Raw genomic sequence first — 19,639 nt, 5'->3', positions numbered from 1 at the left:
AACTACACTCCTATTTTATGTGCTTTTTCATCATATATTTAATTTGTTTAGAAGAATAAATTTAATATAATATATTTATTATTATTATCACCCTCTTTACTTAAATAACCAATATTACCAAAACATAAAACATAGTTAGATCATAATTCATAAGTGACAGATTTGGAATAAAATTTAAAAAAATATAAAAATATATTTATTTATAGTCCATAGATATAAAATCATATTATGTTATATAATATAATTGATATGATATTTTTCTGATTTGATTTAATTTCATTAGTAGGTATCAATTGAAAATAATTTATTTAATCATGTTTCCTATCTATATTTTATATTATAGTTATATAATAAAACAAGTCCATGGTCTAAATCCTAAAATATAATAATAATATTTTAGTCCATGGACAAGTCTAGTAATATTTATAATTTAAATAAACTATAAATTAAATTATAATATATTTTAATGAAAAATAAGTAGGTATAGTGTATCGATTTTTTTATACTATACAGATATATTATATACATTTAAAATTAATAGTCTATCAATCACCATGAGACACTAAATTTTGTACAATATTTATCGTGACAAAATATATAACTGATAATTAAGTCACAATCCTTATTATTCCAATCTCATCAGTCCCGTTATAATATAAATGAGACATTTCAAATTGCCTCTCTCTCACAAATTATTTTCAAAACCACTACTAAACAATTGAGTTGTAGGCGTTTAAATATATATATATATATATTATTTTTTTAATGTTTAATCGATACCATAAGATTGCTCTATTTAGTGATCGAAAAATTTGTTAAAGCTGGTTATCGTGAGGATATTACGTCATTTCCTAGGTCAAAAAACAAGATTGAAGCATAGTACCTAACTAATTAAAAATGTGATTCACTAAATTAAATTGTTTGTATTCATTTATTGTGCTTTTACAATAAATATTACATTTTTAATTTAAATAAATAGGTACTTAACAATATAACACTAATATAAGTTTTCGTGAATCCAGAAGAGATACTTTTGAACGAATGTAAAAAATGACATTTTATTCATAGACTCAAGTAGACAATTGCCATTTTTTTCAATATAATATGTTAGCTTATGTTTAATTAGCATCTATAACTTACAACATAAACCAGTTCAAACCATTAAACGTTAACAATATTCAAACTAATATGCATAATACATATACATGATACACCTATACCTTATTAAAAAAATTATGACGCACGCATAAATTATTAACTAGGACAAAAATAATTAAAACAATATCTGAATATAATTACTTTTGGGTAAACCGTAATCGTCTAAATATAATTCAAATCGTAAATATAGGTACTTACTTAAAAGTAGATCACTATATAATACGTGTATCTGAATGTACCTACCCTTGTAACCGAAGATAATAACTTATAAGACTTTATATACATTTCATAACCGAAAGAAAAATATAATGCTGACATCAATAGCGACGTTGATTTGAATAAAAAATGTTGTTTATTTTACAATCGTGATAATATTGTATGGGTACAAAATTAATGCAGTTCTGGAGTAGATAAACGATTTTTAAACAGATTTTACATAATTTGTAGGGAAATAGTATACTATTGTAATAATTACGATCAAAATATGTTAGTTAATTTTGTCCAGTGCGTTGATGTGTACAACGTACTGTTGTTCTTATTAGTAAAAGTTTCTATAGTATTGCAAAATTATCATGTATCTTATAACTATAATATGCTATCTAACAACACTTATTTTTTTAATAGGTAATGTCTTTAAACCACACCGTGACACACTTTATAGCATTCTTTGGCACTTTTAAAATTATTTTCATTTCCCCGGCATCCACCATACTTAAATTGAATACAAGTCTTTAATTCTTTATTGTAATAATAACGCACAGCATTGATGTTACAAGCCCCTTCATTTTTTTCCATGCTACATATTTCTGAAAAAAAAAATAAAAAAATGATTTATAATTTATTTTTATAAGAATGTGAATTCCTCGTATACAATATACCTATCATTTTCATCACTATGAGTAGTACGAGTCTATAGTTATTTTTTTGTCATATAAATAGATAACCATACTTATTTGTAACACAAGTGTTTATGATTGTGTATTATTAATAGGTAATAATTAGATATTGCTTGACATTAGTATTAAACACCAAACCACTATAGTATTATAATGTCAAGAAGATTTTTCCAAAAAAAAAACTTCTTATCTGTACATATTTTTTTTTCTATCTAAAACTTATTCTTTAAATAAATAAACTTTTTGTGGGATTGAAATATTCTGCGAAGAATTGCAACAAATAGACGAATTGTTTTAATTTAATTTTCAAAACATTAAATGTTACATTATTACATACAATTAAAATTGAAAATAATAATTATAATAGTTTGAGCAGTAATAAAATATTCAATTATTAACGCAAAACACAATGGAATAAATTATATTTATAATATCACGTATTAACTTAAAATATACACACACACACACACACATATATAGTCTACTATAGGTATGTGCAATCAGGTCAGGTTACTTGGTTATGACTTTAATGCTCGTATTTGCACTATATATACATAGGTAATGAATGGTAGGTATGTTAAGAAGAATATATATTAATGAATATGATAAATACACAATCTTTTTTTTACAATTTGCATACTTAATTTAAAACGCTACAAGGGCTCGATAAAATAATGACAACTACTTGTTATTATTAAATATTTTATTTAAGTTGAAATAAAACTAACACTAGTTTAATGTGAAAAAAAATCATAAATATATTTATTTAGTTAATTTAACTCATTCTGAATCAAATATAATATGATTTCAATAATTTTACAATAATTAAATTTTACTATAACAAATTTTAGTAGCTTCGAAATTACTTATAATGTCTGTGGGCCTTTAAAAATAAAATAATAATAATAATAATAATAATTTGTATTTCAATGTAATATACTTTGTAAATTAGTTTATGTAGTTCATATAGATGAGTATTTTTATAATGCAGAAAATACATGCGTCCATATTAGTGGTGTTTAAATGTCTCAACAACAAATGTAAAATAGCTGTTATAATATTATTATTCAAGTGTCTAATGTTGACTATAATAAAATAAACATTCGAACAATATTCTAAATGAATACACTAAGTATATTATAATATTATTATGTACAGTGCCGGATTACCATTAGGCCAAGTCAGCGCCCACCTTAGGGTCTCACTCATTTAAGAGGCCCCATGAAAATTGAAAACCGTATTTTTTTTTATTTAATAATACCAGAATTTTATTAACGAATTCAGGGAACAAAATTCAATATGAAATATAAATGTTAGTTTATAGGTATTATATGCAGTAATAAAAATAAAATTATTTTGTGAATTTTGTCGTCATGGTAAATACCTAGGTACTTAATAATATTTATCATATATTATCTGGCGGCGATGGTGTCGAAAATAATTACATAACTGTTGTGCGTTGCTATCTAATCGACCAAGTGACCGACTTCTTAGTAATTATTAGTATAAATAACAATAATAGATTTTAATGATACTGGAAACGAACTTTTTCAAAGTTGAAGTTGTTCAAAAATTTTCATCGATCTTCAATAACCCGAGAACGTTTAAATTCACTTTTCATTATGACTACAGAAAATATTTTACAAAAAATAGACTTCAAAGATATTCTTGAAGAGCTTACTTCAAAAAATTAAGAAATTTAATATTTGAAAATCAAATGTTTTTTTTAACTAAAAATTACAATTTATTTTAAGATTTTTTCCTAGTTCATTGGAAATCATTTAAAAAAAAAAATAGGAATAATATAATAATTAATTAATTTTTTTTGTAAATGAAAAAATTTAATGTACTCATTATTTTATTTATTAACATTAGTTGGTTAATATTAAAGCTATTTATTTTAATTATTGGATAAAAAAGTTAAAGATGTATGTAAAAACAACATTGCCCAACATTTTGATTGCCAAGGAGCCCACAAATGTTTAATCCAACACTGGTTATGTCGGTGATATTGAATTGAATCCATACTACTATTATGTATTTGAATTGAGTCCAGCTTATTATCTTAATACCTTTAAATTGAGTCCGTATAGATAAAATGTCATAATTACCTATATAGCCGGTGTCACCACAATTAGTTAATACTTACTTAATTATTAAATTATTACGAGTTAAAAATGGAGTGTATGTTTAGATATTCACCCATAATATAATTATTTATCCTCAGACAATTTTTAATATTTTGTTATATTTCCAAAAATAATAAGATAAGTATGTACTTGAAATTACCAAATTATATTTTCAATAATCATTTTATATTTTATAATTCGTTAATTGTATTTTTTATGAATAATTCGATTTTAACTTTAAAATTTACCTTTAGCTAAAGACGAGTTGATTTCGCAGGTAGGACGCGTCCCATTACATGTTCGAGTTTCCTCCAATACAACTTTATCGACACATTTTGTGTAATTTTCACCAGACACGAGTAACAACCGAGACTTGACCGACAATCCTTGGCCACAAGTTACATTGCACGGACTCCACATACTCCACTCGGTTACTGGACACATGCTAGTGAATGATGACTAAAACACAAATTACACTAAACGGTTAACTAGCTCGATCTTAGCCACATCCAAAATGATATAAAATATTTCCAAAGCCCTTTAAACAAAGCTAAATTTCCTTAATAAATAAAGTAAATAAGCCCGCCTCTAAATTGCTATCTTATTTCCAAAAGTATACCGTTTAGTATTGTTTTTTTTTAAACGCTCAAATCTTTGTGACTTTGTCATATATTTTTATAATATTTAGAATTACCTGTTTAGCGACTTTAGTACAAGCTGGTTGCATGCACTTTTTCTTCATGACAAGTCCAATGTGACGACACTTTTTGTAACTCGTGTGATCTAAAAATTGTCTGGTACGGAACATGAATCCAATACCACATGATACAGAACACTCAGACATCGGTGTCCATTCCGTAGTATTACATTTTGCGTCATCTATTAGCAAGCTGTCGTCTTCTTGTTCCGTTTCACCACTTAATATAAAAAAAATACTAGTAGGTACTTAATTTAAAACTAATATTAACACAGTTCAAATACATCCGAAATTAATTTACATAACCCTAAAGAAAATGTTTAAGGTATAATGTTGAAGACTTAGAAGAGTAGTAGGTACTCAATAAAACTTGGTAAAAGCATTTTCATGTCTAAAGTTTTAAGTTGTATACTAATCATAAAATCTAAAAAAACTAATATTTTTATATATTTAAATTTAAATTTAAAATCATTAAGAGTGATGTAGTTTTAATGAAATTTAAGAACAAATCAAAATTACATCACACATTGATGAATCAAAAATGTTAATAATCTAACTTTGAAATAAATTCTCTGTATAAAATAACAACACTCAAATAGATATCATTATTATTATCACGATTTATACTATTATTATTAGGAGTTAGAACTGACAATGAAAGTTACAACAACATGATACTATTTTTTCAAAAGTCACTGAAATAACTGTTTTAGGGGTGTGTCTAATAAGGTAATGAAATTAGTAAATAAATTATAACAAAAATATTGTTTTCAAAGCATTTTCATTCACTCTTATTTTCCTCAAAACCAATAAAAGTATTATGTATACTATTACACAAAAAAATAATTACGGGCAAGTAGGCACTGAAGACAGGCACATTTCTTTCGACACCAATTGTCTGTCACAACCATACTGCTGAGCAGCAGTTTCGTTTAAATAATTTCTAGTTCTCGATCTCAAGCCTTTGCCACAAGCCACGTTGCACTTGGTCCATTCAGAGTATTTTGATACAGCACATTCAGCTAGACAGACGTTTAAAGAAAAAAATCTAAAGCGATATGATAATGGTATATGCTTTATGAGCATTATGGTTTTGTCATATTAGTATATCTAATAGACTAAGACCAGTAAAAAAAAATATGCTTACGCCTTAATACATCTTGAGAATTCTCCGACACTACGAGTTCATCCATCAAATCTGTTATAACCTTGTCGGAACAAGATTTCGGTATGACGTTGATTCTATTCAAATGTAAACGCGCCAAAGGTTCCATCTCGTTGCCATTTTCGTTGAAAAAAGGCGATCTGGGGTCATCCGGATACAAAGGGGTGATCCGAAAAATGCGTTCATGTGGTAAAGTTTCTTGGTTATGTGACTAAAAATAATTTAAATTTTATTTCATGTATATAACCGTGTAAACGACAACCTATCATAAATTTTATTTATTTTATCATAGGTAGGCACTAGGCATATTTTATTTTATTATTTTGTTGATACAAATAATGAAACTGATTATTTGAGCAATTTAAACATGAATGTACATTATATACTCAGATTTGTACACATTTTTTGTTTACAATATACATATTATTAAAAGTATGATTATAAATGTATAACTAATTATATTATGATTGAAAGAGGTAAATTTAATTTATCGCGTAATAATAATAAGAAGCTGATCACGATTTAATAATATATCTGCCCAATATAATAATGTAGTACATACCTACTGCAATATAACAATTTATAAATTAACTAATTTATTCACTTAATTAACCACATTATCAATATTTATCAACAAAATTGAAAAAAACTAAAAAATAATTTCATAAGAAAATACATTACTTTTGTTTATTAATAATGTACACAATGTCACAATATACAAGTTTCATCAAGTAACGTAAATTTATTTATATCGATACTGAAATTTAATGTGATGCAAATAATTTCATCTTATTACTATTTTAATGTTATTAATCCAAAAAATCACAACTGTAATCATCGTTTAAGTACCAGCAAAAAAATATATCCCATCATTTAGTTACATTATTTGCTCACTCTATGTCATCATTTTTATTTAACTACTATTCAGTCTTTTGTATCGACGAAATTAAATAATATTATTAATAAATTTTTCATGACAAACGTCACACAAAATTCCCAAATTGCTATTTAAGTCATTAATATGATAGGCTTAGAATTCTCATGTCAACCTTTTTAATAGCTGTGTGTAATAAATAAATAAGTTTGAGAAGTTCTTAACGGCAAACGTGACATAATAATTGATTTAAAATCAGCCAAAATGTAGAAAAAGTCAAATAAATCAATGAGTGAGACAATATTAAGATTCTAATTATAATTTTAAACAGGTCAACATGGTTTTTATTAAGAAAATCGTCAAATAAATTAAAAATTAATCACAATATGCTTATATTACGTAGGTAAGTGAGTACACTACTACTGTTATTTACTGAATAAATTAGTATGTAAATATATGAACTTTCGAGCTCTAACCAAAGTGACGAATTAACGTTGTATTACATTTGAATGTATTTAGTACAAAAATCAAATATTCTTAATACTCATACTTAATTAATAGCAAAAAAATATATATAATATTTATTATACATATAATCAAGGTCATTTTAAACTTCATTACTCATTATACCTTCAACAACTATTTACTATTTGAGTATTAGATATTGGTATTTACCATTTGTAAGTTTTTGTATAAACTACACTGAAGAACGTCTAAAAACAAAATTTTTCAAGAATCTTAAACATGCATTAATTTTAAAAAAAAAGTAAGATTGCTTATCAATTCATTATTAGAACACTGTAAGGAAATTTCGTGGAACAAAATAATATTATTTCGTTAACAACAAAAAATCATTATACTGTCACTAATTCATGAAAGTTATAGATGGAATTATATTATAATATACCCATAATATTAACTAACATACATTTCAATATTATACTAATGGAATTTAGTGTATACCGTACCGTATATGGTAATAGCATGATTAAATATAATTTAGAAAATAATTTCGACGGTGAAATCAAATGCATGTACTCAAACCATTCATCGAATAAATAATTTCTCATCAGTTCCAAATGACATTATAAATTAAGTTTTACACTTATTATGAACTCGATAATATATTTCGTAACGGTTATACCTTCAAGGAATATTTCGTGTCTATAATACGGAATTGTCATTAATTAAATTTACAGCTTATCATTATAATTCACGTACATCGGGAAAAATAATATTTTATTAAGCTCAACTAAATGTTTGAGATGTAAAAACAATTAATTCAACTATAAACGTCGATTACTAAACCTAATTAATAAATTCTACAGTTACTACATCAACATTTTTGTTTTTACGGTTAATAGTTTATATGTGCTCCATTAGATTGGTTATATTATTAAATGTCTTTGCAGCATTTTGGAAAATAACTTTAAAACCTTTTGATTCTCTATTAAAAATAATTCAAAATAAATTGATATTTGATTATGATAAAATATTCCTTCTATTTATAAATCATACAAGTTTAAAATTATATAATCTATACAGCAGTCAATAGTGTCACCTATGTTCAGAGCTTCAAATCGATAATATTTTTTAAATAGATAAATTTTGAAACAAATGTAATGTTAATGTCGTTTTCTGCGCTTTTCCTGCCATAAAATTTTATTTCTACGATAACAGTCATATATTTTAATTAAATATTTTAAAGTTCAATAAACCAATAATAAATCACTGAAGTAAAATTATTTAACTTTCCTCAAAGTACAGTTGCACCCCCTATGCTTTTTAATATTTACTCTACTCACCAGCTCACGTACCCACAAACAAATTTAAATGATTACTTATGACAAAATAATTTACTCTACTTACATTGAACCTGATTTAGTCTCAACCAATTTTCGAAATTATCTCAATACCTTACATATTTCTTAAGTACGGTGTAACAAAATCAATGAAAATAAATCTGTCAACAAACTTTTTTTTCCATCATGGCCAATCTACACCAGTATACCTAAATAATTAACTCATACTTAAAGTCGACATAGTCAAATACGGATTAATCTTGACTTGAGAAAAAAACTTTAACTTTACAAAATTTAAATTAAATGGACGACTTTATAAACACTGACCTAACTTAGGTACATATTTAAAATCCACCTTTCAATTTATAACTTATTTCAATACATATTTACTACTACATTCTACTACTCAAATTCATATTCCAGACCTCCACAATCTTAAAATAATAGAACTAACTAAAAAGCTTTTTATCAAATTCAGAGATCATCTTAAAAACCACACTAATATTCTTATCCATAATCTATTAACAAACTTTGTTCCAGAAAACCCTCTTTCTCAAACAGTAACCTTAAAATATAATTTAATAAACACTATAAACACATAAATTCATACTGAAATACTATTAATTGAATTTTTTAAGCTTTTGAGGTTTTTTGATTTAAATAAACAAATAAATGTAAGAAAATTAAGAACATATACTTATTATATTACATGTATTAAAATCGTAAAATTTTCGAAATAATAATAAAAAAAAAAAATTTAAGATTAATTAAAATATTATAGTCTATAATAAATTACGATTTATTTAACTATATTATATTTTAAAAAATGTACACATATGTTAAGTTACTATGTAACAAATCTGAGCATTATATTTTATTTTAGCTAATAAAGCAAAGAATTTTTATATTATAAAAATATATTACAAAATAAAAAACTAATTATTATAACTAATTATTTGTTATAAAATAATGAGTACTTATATCTTACCCTTTTTAAACATTAAAAGCTTAAAGTGCTATAAGGCATACATCTAAATATGTTAACATATCTATCTAAATCAATAAATTAATTTTAGGTAAAAACTAATATTAGTATAGTATTGTATAATTATTTTACCATATATGTACGTCCGCTGTCTGTTCCAACGTCGTAGACATACAAGTCTATAGTTCTGTTTTGAACCCACTGACAATTCTTTTCACATAAATTGTGGCCGTTGATACCTACAATCCAATCAGGAGATGGGCCTAAAAACAATTTTCATACAAAAGATAATAATCATAAACGAGATTCGCATTGTATATTTTACCAAGCATAGAAGCCAAGGAAATGTAATGATGTTTCTTGTCCACTCGGAATTTAGACGTAGCGTTAGTATTGACGCGTGGATGCCAAAGCCCTGTGGCTTTGATCAAAGTTCTCAAATGTTTCTTCTAACAATTAAAAACAATACCTTTAATTTTGTGAGTAAGTATAAAAATAGATATTATTTTGTTTAATGAGCATAAAAAACGATTAAGTACCTGCTGCCTTAGTTCGGATTCCAAAATCGCCGTTGAACCCCATTCGGCCAACTGTCTAACACCGTCAGTGGCCCACTGACCCTCAGCCCAAAAGGAATAGTTTTTATCGTGTGTTGCTCCGATTATGTCACTGAAGTGTGTAAGCCACAAAGCACTTGGGAAGTCCTTTGGATGAGTTTCTGGTGACCAAAGTCCTTCAAATTTCATCTGTTATTTCAATTTAACAAAAAATATTTTAAAAACATGATAACATATAAACATAAACTTTTATACAAACCACAAGTATCAGGTACGCGGGTTACAGATATTTTTTATATTTTGATTAATTCTAACTTACCTCATAAACGGCTTCGTCGCAAGCGCAACAACTTTCGGTTTCAGCTTGTGAGTTTGGCTTCGTTACCGTATCAAAAGACATTTCGCATAGTTCCTTCAACAGTTCAACACTCTGATATTTATTGTAACTGTTTTCATAGTTTATCAAAGCCCTAAAATATATCAATACCTTATTAAACTCAACATTTAATATTAGTATAACCAGTCTAGACATTAACTAGTGCAACCAATAAAAAAGTTAAAGAATTTAAACTTTTTAACTTAACTTAATTTAATTGATTGATAATTAGTATTATAATAGTTAGTTTAGTCAATTATTGTATACACCAAGTAAATTTCATTTAAACACCTTATGTATACGCAACCGCTTCCAGTTTTTGGAGCTGACCACACGAACCGCAACTTTTTCAGTTTGACTTCCAGATCAGACTGGACAATAGTATTGATGCACTCCGGGTGGAACGTAGCACTGTCATCAGACGATAGTAACTGAAGCGAACCTGAGCGATCCGGTGATGCGGGATCGCCACAATCTTCGCTCGTCGAACCATGGCAGTCGCGTTCCGCAGTTACCAGAAACGAATGAAAATCCAAATTTTCACTTTCGATCGTTACTATAAATATAAAAATATTGTCATTATTACTATATTTTACTATTAATACAATAACTGATAACACAATTATTACAGTAAACCGATTGAGATATTTTTAATATTGATTATAAAATGTGTATTCATTGTTGTATTGTTGTATCTATAGATACATTTTAATCTTACATAAAACAACAAATTAATATTAAAAAATAAACATGTTATTTTTCTCATAATTGTACCATATCGTGTTAGGTCATAGTCGATGAAAGCAACCAATTCTATTTAGAAAATATATATTTAACACGTTTTACTGTGAAAGGACGTCTATTATAACATAATGTCTGGAAAAGTGCAGCAAAATATTGAAGAGAAAACTATAGAGGATTTTTTATTCTTTTTAGTACATTTTAAAGAAGCGTTTGATTCATTAAAATCCGAAAGCGACAAAGAAATATGCAAAGTAACAAACTAAATACTGTATACCTTATATCTTTACGATCATTTTTTACTTATACGAGTATGTATTTTGCATCTAATCCTAGAAATGGCTGGATAAACTTGCAATTGAAACGTATAAAAATACAAATGAAAAACAAGCGCGTAATATTTATTTGTCGCAACTTATATTAAGTATGAATGACCGAAAGCTGACTGCTCCTTTCAATGAAAGTCCAAAACCCGGCCCACTAACTTTGGATGGCGTATTTACGAAAATTACTACTAAACCCAGTTTAGAAGTTGAACAGGAAAAAGAAGTAAGCCATCTAAATCTTTTAAGGGCTTGCAAATACAGGCAAAAAAAAATAATTAAAAATCGACAATTGCTTAGATCAATGAAAACAAAGAGAAATGGACGAAATTTATTCGAAATCGAGAATTAGAAATGGTCGACTTGAATCATTTATCGAACGATGGTCGTACATACATAGCGTGCAAGACTTTGCCTGAAAATGGTGGTTTATTCGCATACGTTGCCGTGACGGTGGGTGGAAATACGGGATGTTGGGTTAATACGTGTGGTCAACCAATGTAAGATTGTTAGCATTAAATCATAATTATAATCATTTAGTATCAATTTAGAATTTAAATATTGAGTAAAATTTAAAATTTAAAGCCACAAGACTCGACTTTATTGTATTTATAAGTTTTTTAATCAATTAGTATCATAATTTTATAAAAGAAATATCAAATTTTCAATAAAAATATCTTTGCATACTTCCTAATTTTGCGTTGTTTATTTATTTTTTTTTTTTTTTTGTGCGTTATTTATGCTTATTTATGCTTTTACAATGTATATAATTTTTCTATAATTATTGTGTCATTTTTAGAATTAAAATAACGTTGATTAAACATAATTATAACCAAATATTTATATTTTGAAGCCAAAATTTATTTTTTTAAAGTGCGTATAGATTTATTACAGATTTAATGTATAGTTAATAATTTAAACTATAATTTAATGATTTCAAGAATATTATCAATATTTTAAACAATTTAAAATTTACTTAAATCCTATGATTAGGTAGTATGCACATCCAATAATAAAAAGTTAAGTGCTTAATCTTTGTTTCTAGTACATAGTTTTGATTGCATATTTAGTTAATTTTATAGAGTATTTAACATCAAACACTAATTATCACGTAATTAGCTATATTTGTATCAGACGCGTTATTTATGAGTTAACAATAATTAGTAACTACCAAGGAACCATTTTAATTATATTCATCATTACTCATTACATATATTACTAATTAAATTATTCATGAAACCAGACATGCACAATCATTGGAAATCTAGTATAATTCTCACTTCGTTCAAAATCTAAAATTATAAATGTTTAAAAATATATTTTTATTATATTATAATAATAATACTTAAATAAAAATATTTATAAAAAATGGCATTATGTTATCTTTATTTCCCAACATATCAAAACCCAAAACCAAATAGAATTGGTAGAAAAATAATTGTATCATAATAATTATTAGATAAAAACAAAATAATAAAAATAAAAAGTATGATATTTATCGATCAATCGAAACTCTATGCATGATAATTTTTTTTTTTAAGTAGATATAGTTAAACTGTCAAAGAGCCTTTAATGAAAGGTTTCTTTAATCTGTGTTTCACTCAAGCCATTATTCTTTCATCGCTTTTACTCATTGTTCTATTCTGTAACAGATTGTAAATAATATAAATAAAAACCAAAAAAAAAAAGTAGATATAGTAGATTTACCCAAGGTTGAGAAAAATTTAGAAATTATGTAAATTTAGCAAACTTTACTAGATATTTACTTGTTTATTGCGAAAAATACAGTAAATAACACAATGTGAAAAATGTATGAAAATAATTATATAAGTGCAATTTTACAATAGAAAACCCATTTATTTTATCTTCAAAATGGTAACGATGATAATAATTAAGCATCTTGTTTTATCGATTTAAAGTCTAATTTATATACAATATTTTTAGTCCAACACCTGTAGTAAAGCCGATAGACTTAAAAGTTGAAATGTCCAGCACGCCGAAAAAAGTCTGTGAACAAGAAGACAAAGTGTATCAACTAACGACCGAAGTTAGAGCAATTTTATCAAATCGAAAATCGCAAGAATCCCGGATGTTGACTTATGAATTTTTCAAAAGATTACATAATAACATTGAACAGGAGATGTTGTCTGAAGAAGATCCTAACAGTACTGCTTGCCACGATCCACACGTCGAGGCATTACTTGAAAAACTAATAGTGAGCAATATAGCTACGAGAAAGTAACGAACAGTAGTTCAATCATATACCTAACTATAATCACTTTTATTACGTTTAAGACCGAGAGCAAAGGATGTGAAAACTTCAACCCACACTTATTCAAACGTATAAAAATGCTTTCATTGTTGAAAAAGAGACTGAAGAATATGCTACAAGAAGTAACAATACAATTAATAAATAAAAGTAATATAATAAAAATTATAATTTTACATTTGTTACATACAATATTTTGTATTACATTGTATTACATATTCCTTTTTCATTTTCCCTCTACTGATGTGGCGATACATACAATTGGCATATATATATACTTTTTTATATGTATTGGCTGTTTTAATTTTTGACTGTTTGAACGTTATGACAAGCTTTAAAACATTATGACCGATCATTTTCATAATTTAATACGTTTAAATATTCTAGATCGAAGAACGTAACCAACAACTTTCTAACCACGAAATCGCTTCGACTTCTCCGATATTATCTCTACTCAGCCCAGCGTCCACCTGTTCAAATTCTATGACCGAAATGATGTGGCAGGGAGCATTAATGGAAAAACCCACTAGCAAGATGGCGGAGACGTTGGCCAAGACATATCCCGCCTGTGTGGTTAAAATGTATAAAATGATTTAATATAAATTTACCGACATGTAGTTTTAACATACTTACAACAATATACTATTACATCTATTACTTCAAACACAGGTTGTTAGCTCTGTTGGCGCGAGAGCGTCGGAAAATCATAAACCAGCTGCAGGCAAAGCAAGAAAAACTAGTAATGTCCGTGAAGAGAGATCTATTCAACGAAATCAAAAAAGGCATAATGGCTTACAAGGTGAATGGCGACCGATTTGGATGCAAAAATCGTGTCCTTATACTTATTTTATGTAATAATATTTTGCACATTATTTTGCCTACAGGTGGCCAGACAAGAATGGGTAGATGTGATGCGCATCGTGATGCATTACAACAAGATAAAAGAAAGTTTGATCGAAAAGGACCTTGGCGGCAGTTCTAACAATACAAAAAGTGACTATCTACAGGAAACAATTCACAAGGAAATCGAAGACACCGTGAAGCGACTAGACAAAGGTAATAGGAAAAACGAGAAGCTACAAGACGACATATGTGAGTTAAACAAGAGCATACATGTGATAACCGAAAAAATAGAGCTCGAACAAGTGCAATCCGAAGACCAATTGCGTGCTTTTCAAAACGAAATATGCACTGAAAAAAGTTTGATTATGAATAGAACCCAGACTATTTCAAAATTAGAAAAAATGGTAAAAGCGACGCAAAAATAATTTATTTTTTAATTGACATTTGAATATCTATCTACGTCAATAATATAATAAGTGTTTTTAACAAACATTCTAATGTTTTGTTGGGCACTTGTTTTAACTTACATTTAAATAAATCGAATGCTTTGTTTATTTCAACTGCATCACGCATGCCGTATATTATTTCTTGATTTACGGTTATAAAAACCAGCTAATCCTTTTAAATGCTGGAATATGAACACTTAATAATGTTTTTGTAATACTAAAAATAAATGACTACATACTAGTTATGAAGGAATTGTTTAAGCCTATACCTATTATAATACGTATACCTAACAATTGCAAACACGAGTTTTTATATCAAAACACTAATTAGTAATTACAGATAACAAATTAATAAAAATCATGTAAGTTGTGAACACAATTATTTACCTTCAAAACCCTTCAAAATTTAAAGCAAGCTACCAAAAAAATTTGTAGATGGGATTAAGAATATTTGTATTTTGCAAAAAAAAAGTAATCGTTATCCTTAAAATGTTTTTTTATAAATAAATTGTCATAGATTTAAAAAGCAATTTTTTTTAAAAAAAAACACCCCGTATCGATGTTTATTTATTAATTACATCACTTGAATATTGCAACATTTGATGAATACTTCCTTTTCGAAAGTTAATTTTACTCGTTTTAAGTATCAAAAATAATTATAAGAAATTAGTCAATAATTAATATGTTATGTTAGTATCCTCAATTCATATATCTCCTTTTTAGATTTCGTCCACAACTCATATGGTTTTTATAACTTACTTTTTTGTAATTAGAAAACGTCGACATTTTTAAATTTGTTAGAATTATAAACAAATACAAAATATTTCAACATTCAGCATAGTTTATATTAATATACTAATGCCTTTTAGTTTACAAATGTTGTAGAACATAACAATGATTTTTCTTGTTTTATGTTGAATATAATCATCATAATATGATTTAATTTTGATAAAATTTAAAAACCATTTTAGTTATTTGATTTTCTGATCTATAACGCTATTGTAAAAAAGGTTTATTTTTATTATTCACACAATATAAAATATACATATTATAAGATTAATATAATATACAGTATACCTGTAACCTGCATGTATAGGTTACTATAATAATTTAATAATAATTAAAAAATAAACTATAAATTTATAACATAGTTAAAAATCATAGTGAATCTTATATTATAAAATATTATCATAAACCAAATTCCATTTTATATTAATTTTAAGTATCAACAAAGAGAACTAGTATAAAAAGATATTAGGTATATAAATATATAAATAAGTTATTAATAATTTATTTAAAAATCTAAACAATTTGTTATATTTATTATCTGAACTATATTATACCAATTTTACCTAATTATTTAGTCAAATTGTGTTTATTCCTAAATGTATATTAAATAGGGTAATATGATCAATAAAATTATAATATGTATTAGCATGGCAGGTATGTCAGTATGTGTATTCATTTTCCTATGCGTGTATGTACTATTTTGTAAAACAGACAAAATGAGCATGACTCTCCACTGCAAGCTTTCAGACATGACAATAATATTACTAAACTCATAAACATAAATTTTTACGTCTGTTGTGAACAGTGATTTTTTTAAATATTTTATAGTCCATTATATAGAAATATACTAATATAATTACAAAAAATGTAGATACTAAATAAATAGGTTTTAAATGCTAGAGTTTTACTGAATGAACTATACGTATAAACCTTAACTATCGGTAAAGTTATTTTAATATGTTACTAATATTATGTCTATAAACTAAACTCGTACATTTTTTTTTGTTATTTATATTAACCATAATTAAGTACCATAATTATTTTAGATCCGAGAGATTCGAATTTCATAACCAAGTTTTTAAATCTTACTGTTAAATAATGTATCGTTTAAATATTATAGTATTGTTTTCAAATTTATTTACAAAATAAAATTGGTAACAATTAAATTTAAAAGAAAAAAATATTTTATCATACATAAAGTATATTACATAATATTATAATAAATAATTTTGTTAAGTTACTAATTTGCAAAATGAACCACAAAATAAAAATAAATAGCGTTATTTAAGGTAAATGCCGCTTCACAATATGCTTATACTAGTACACATTAACGTTATTAAGAGATAAGGGAGACTAGAAGCATATCCCTCTTCGGGTCTTGGTAAATAAACCAAGTTATGGCAACAAAAAACCATATAAAAGTTATATCATGTGTAATAAATTTGAAAATCTGATACCCATCTTAAAACATTAAATTTAACCTTGGACAAGTCCACAAACTATTAAGTATTAGGTTAGTATAATAATATACCTAACCGGTTGACAGGTTTTTATAGCATAACACAGATAAACAGATCTGAAGAATTTAAAAAACAAATAATAACACATAATATGTATTAACATAATTTAGTTTGCTGATAAGAATAATAAGATCAAGTTAAGAAATATTTTGGTGGCTTCAAAAGTTTTAGGAGCCTATTAAGCCCCGTCCGATTTACGACTACAGTATTTGGGATCGTGGTTTTTAATATAATACGCACAAATCGGATCATGCGATTCTTGATACGCGACCTCTTACGGGGTTACAAACATATCGGCGACCTGATGAAAATCACTTCCTCCAATATATACGGTACTTACCGATGTACATCGAGTGCGGTATGTATTTATCCGGGTTGCCAAAAATGGACATTTTGAAACCATTTTTCGTCCATTCAACCGACGTCTTGGCCTTTTCCAAAGGCTGTAAGTTATTTTCTTCGCAGGCGCGACCCACGGACAAAAACGCCAAGCACACGATTACGATTTTGGGCAGCATCTTAACAAAGAAGACAATCGAGTAGAAGCGTCCAATTGCGTTCACTACAGTGTCCCGTTGCTCGTCGGTCGGAATATTTTTATTATTATCGTACGCCGTCTAAATCGTAGTTAAATTAACGTCTCGCAGGACCACTAAAACATTGGCGTGCGATTACACAACTATGATACACCTCCTAATTGCGTGCACAGCGCTAACGCCCAGCAAGTGATATTATTTTATATTGTGTATGTACAAAGTCGGTAGTCCATGTTTCTTATCGATATCGCAGTACCCACCTGTATATTGTAAGGAGCTTAAACTACGCGCGCGAGCTTATCGCATATCACAGGTCAATTCGACACAGATTAGCATGGGCGGCTCGCCCCCCCCCCTTGAATCCATCACTGACTACTCATACTATTTTATGGCAAGACGGAATTACCGTCTCAAGAGTTAACATAATTTATATTACTATAAAAATTGAATATTAATAATATTTATAAACACAATGTTTTCAATATAAGTAAATCAATCTGCTGAAATACTAATAGTTAAATAAGTTACTCTAATAAAAATATCAAAAACATACCACAAAATGTACTTAGAAATATAGGCTGATAGACCACCATCTGCACTCAAAATTTTTCATATAAAATGATTTATTATTGAATTCAAATTTAACAAATTAATTTACAATGATCCACTTGACACCTATTATACCCATTTACCCGCCTAATGCATCTATTATTTCTTCAATAGTAATAGGATCCTGTGGACCCAGCTTAAGAGTTTTAGAAGAATAAAACTTAGGTCTCTCTCGTTAGACTCTTATTTTTTTTTTAATTAACTACGTTAATTATATGTTTAAATTAACTTAAAAAACACAAGAAAATTGTATTTTGAAATAATCGAAAATGTAAGATGTATAGATGTTTAAGACAACTTCTGAAAATAAAATTTTTAAAATTGAAGTTCAATGTGATCTACATAAACTCTTTAAAAAAAAAAAAAGAAACAATCAAAACAGGTTTAACTATTTCACGGAGCAAATTTTTTTACTAAAAACTCATTTACTCTGAAATAATTGTCATGAAGTAATACATTTCTTTACTATAATTATTGTACCTACGCGTTAGATATCTAAAATAAAGCAAACTTTTATAAATAGTTGTTCAGTGTTTTTTTAAGTAAAAACCGAAAGCCGAACGAATATAGAATAGCTAATACATAATAATACTTAAATCCTAATAATAGATATCTGGTATGTTAAAAAAGTTCCCGAATTTTTCTAGTATATACCTATTATAAATATTTCCTAGTATTACGCAATATACTACGTAGTATAAATAACACAGTGTTTTCAATTATATGATAATAAAATTATCATAGTCGACGATTTTATTGAATAATAGAAATATAATAATATTAATAATAGTATCTTTTATTGTTACAGATGGAATGAAATAATAATTAATGCTAACCAAAAATATGTGTTATACTATAATTCAGATAAGGTTAATAATTATTTTAATTAATCAACTATATAGGTGTTTTTTCCACAGATAGTCC

At 26.6% G+C, this 19,639-nt stretch overlaps 2 protein-coding genes across 2 annotated transcripts; one reads left to right on the top strand and one right to left on the bottom strand.

Annotated features, from left to right (window-relative positions):
- Positions 1-1,475: 1,475 nt before the first annotated feature.
- On the bottom strand, positions 1,476-18,292 carry LOC112592146 (spondin-1-like). Its single transcript, XM_025336145.1, has 11 exons — positions 17,911-18,292; positions 10,931-11,195; positions 10,583-10,733; positions 10,246-10,452; positions 10,032-10,155; positions 9,839-9,969; positions 6,028-6,256; positions 5,731-5,902; positions 4,878-5,100; positions 4,432-4,642; positions 1,476-1,964 (listed from the first exon to the last, which is right to left on the bottom strand). Exons 1-11 carry the CDS (start codon positions 18,086-18,088, stop codon positions 1,792-1,794), a joined length of 2,064 nt encoding a protein of 687 aa, XP_025191930.1. The 5' UTR covers positions 18,089-18,292; the 3' UTR covers positions 1,476-1,791.
- LOC112592147 lies at positions 11,512-15,533 on the top strand. Its single transcript, XM_025336146.1, has 8 exons — positions 11,512-11,634; positions 11,717-11,929; positions 12,004-12,203; positions 13,648-13,918; positions 13,999-14,097; positions 14,360-14,553; positions 14,642-14,771; positions 14,857-15,533. Exons 1-8 carry the CDS (start codon positions 11,512-11,514, stop codon positions 15,238-15,240), a joined length of 1,614 nt encoding a protein of 537 aa, XP_025191931.1. The 3' UTR covers positions 15,241-15,533.
- Positions 18,293-19,639: the final 1,347 nt, after the last annotated feature.

The sequence above is a fragment of the Melanaphis sacchari genome, unplaced genomic scaffold (genome assembly GCF_002803265.2).
Source record: "Melanaphis sacchari strain LSU unplaced genomic scaffold, SCAv2.0 Contig159_pilon_pilon, whole genome shotgun sequence".
Classification (NCBI taxonomy): Eukaryota; Metazoa; Arthropoda; class Insecta; order Hemiptera; family Aphididae; genus Melanaphis; species Melanaphis sacchari.
This window is presented reverse-complemented; position numbering and strand designations above follow the sequence as displayed.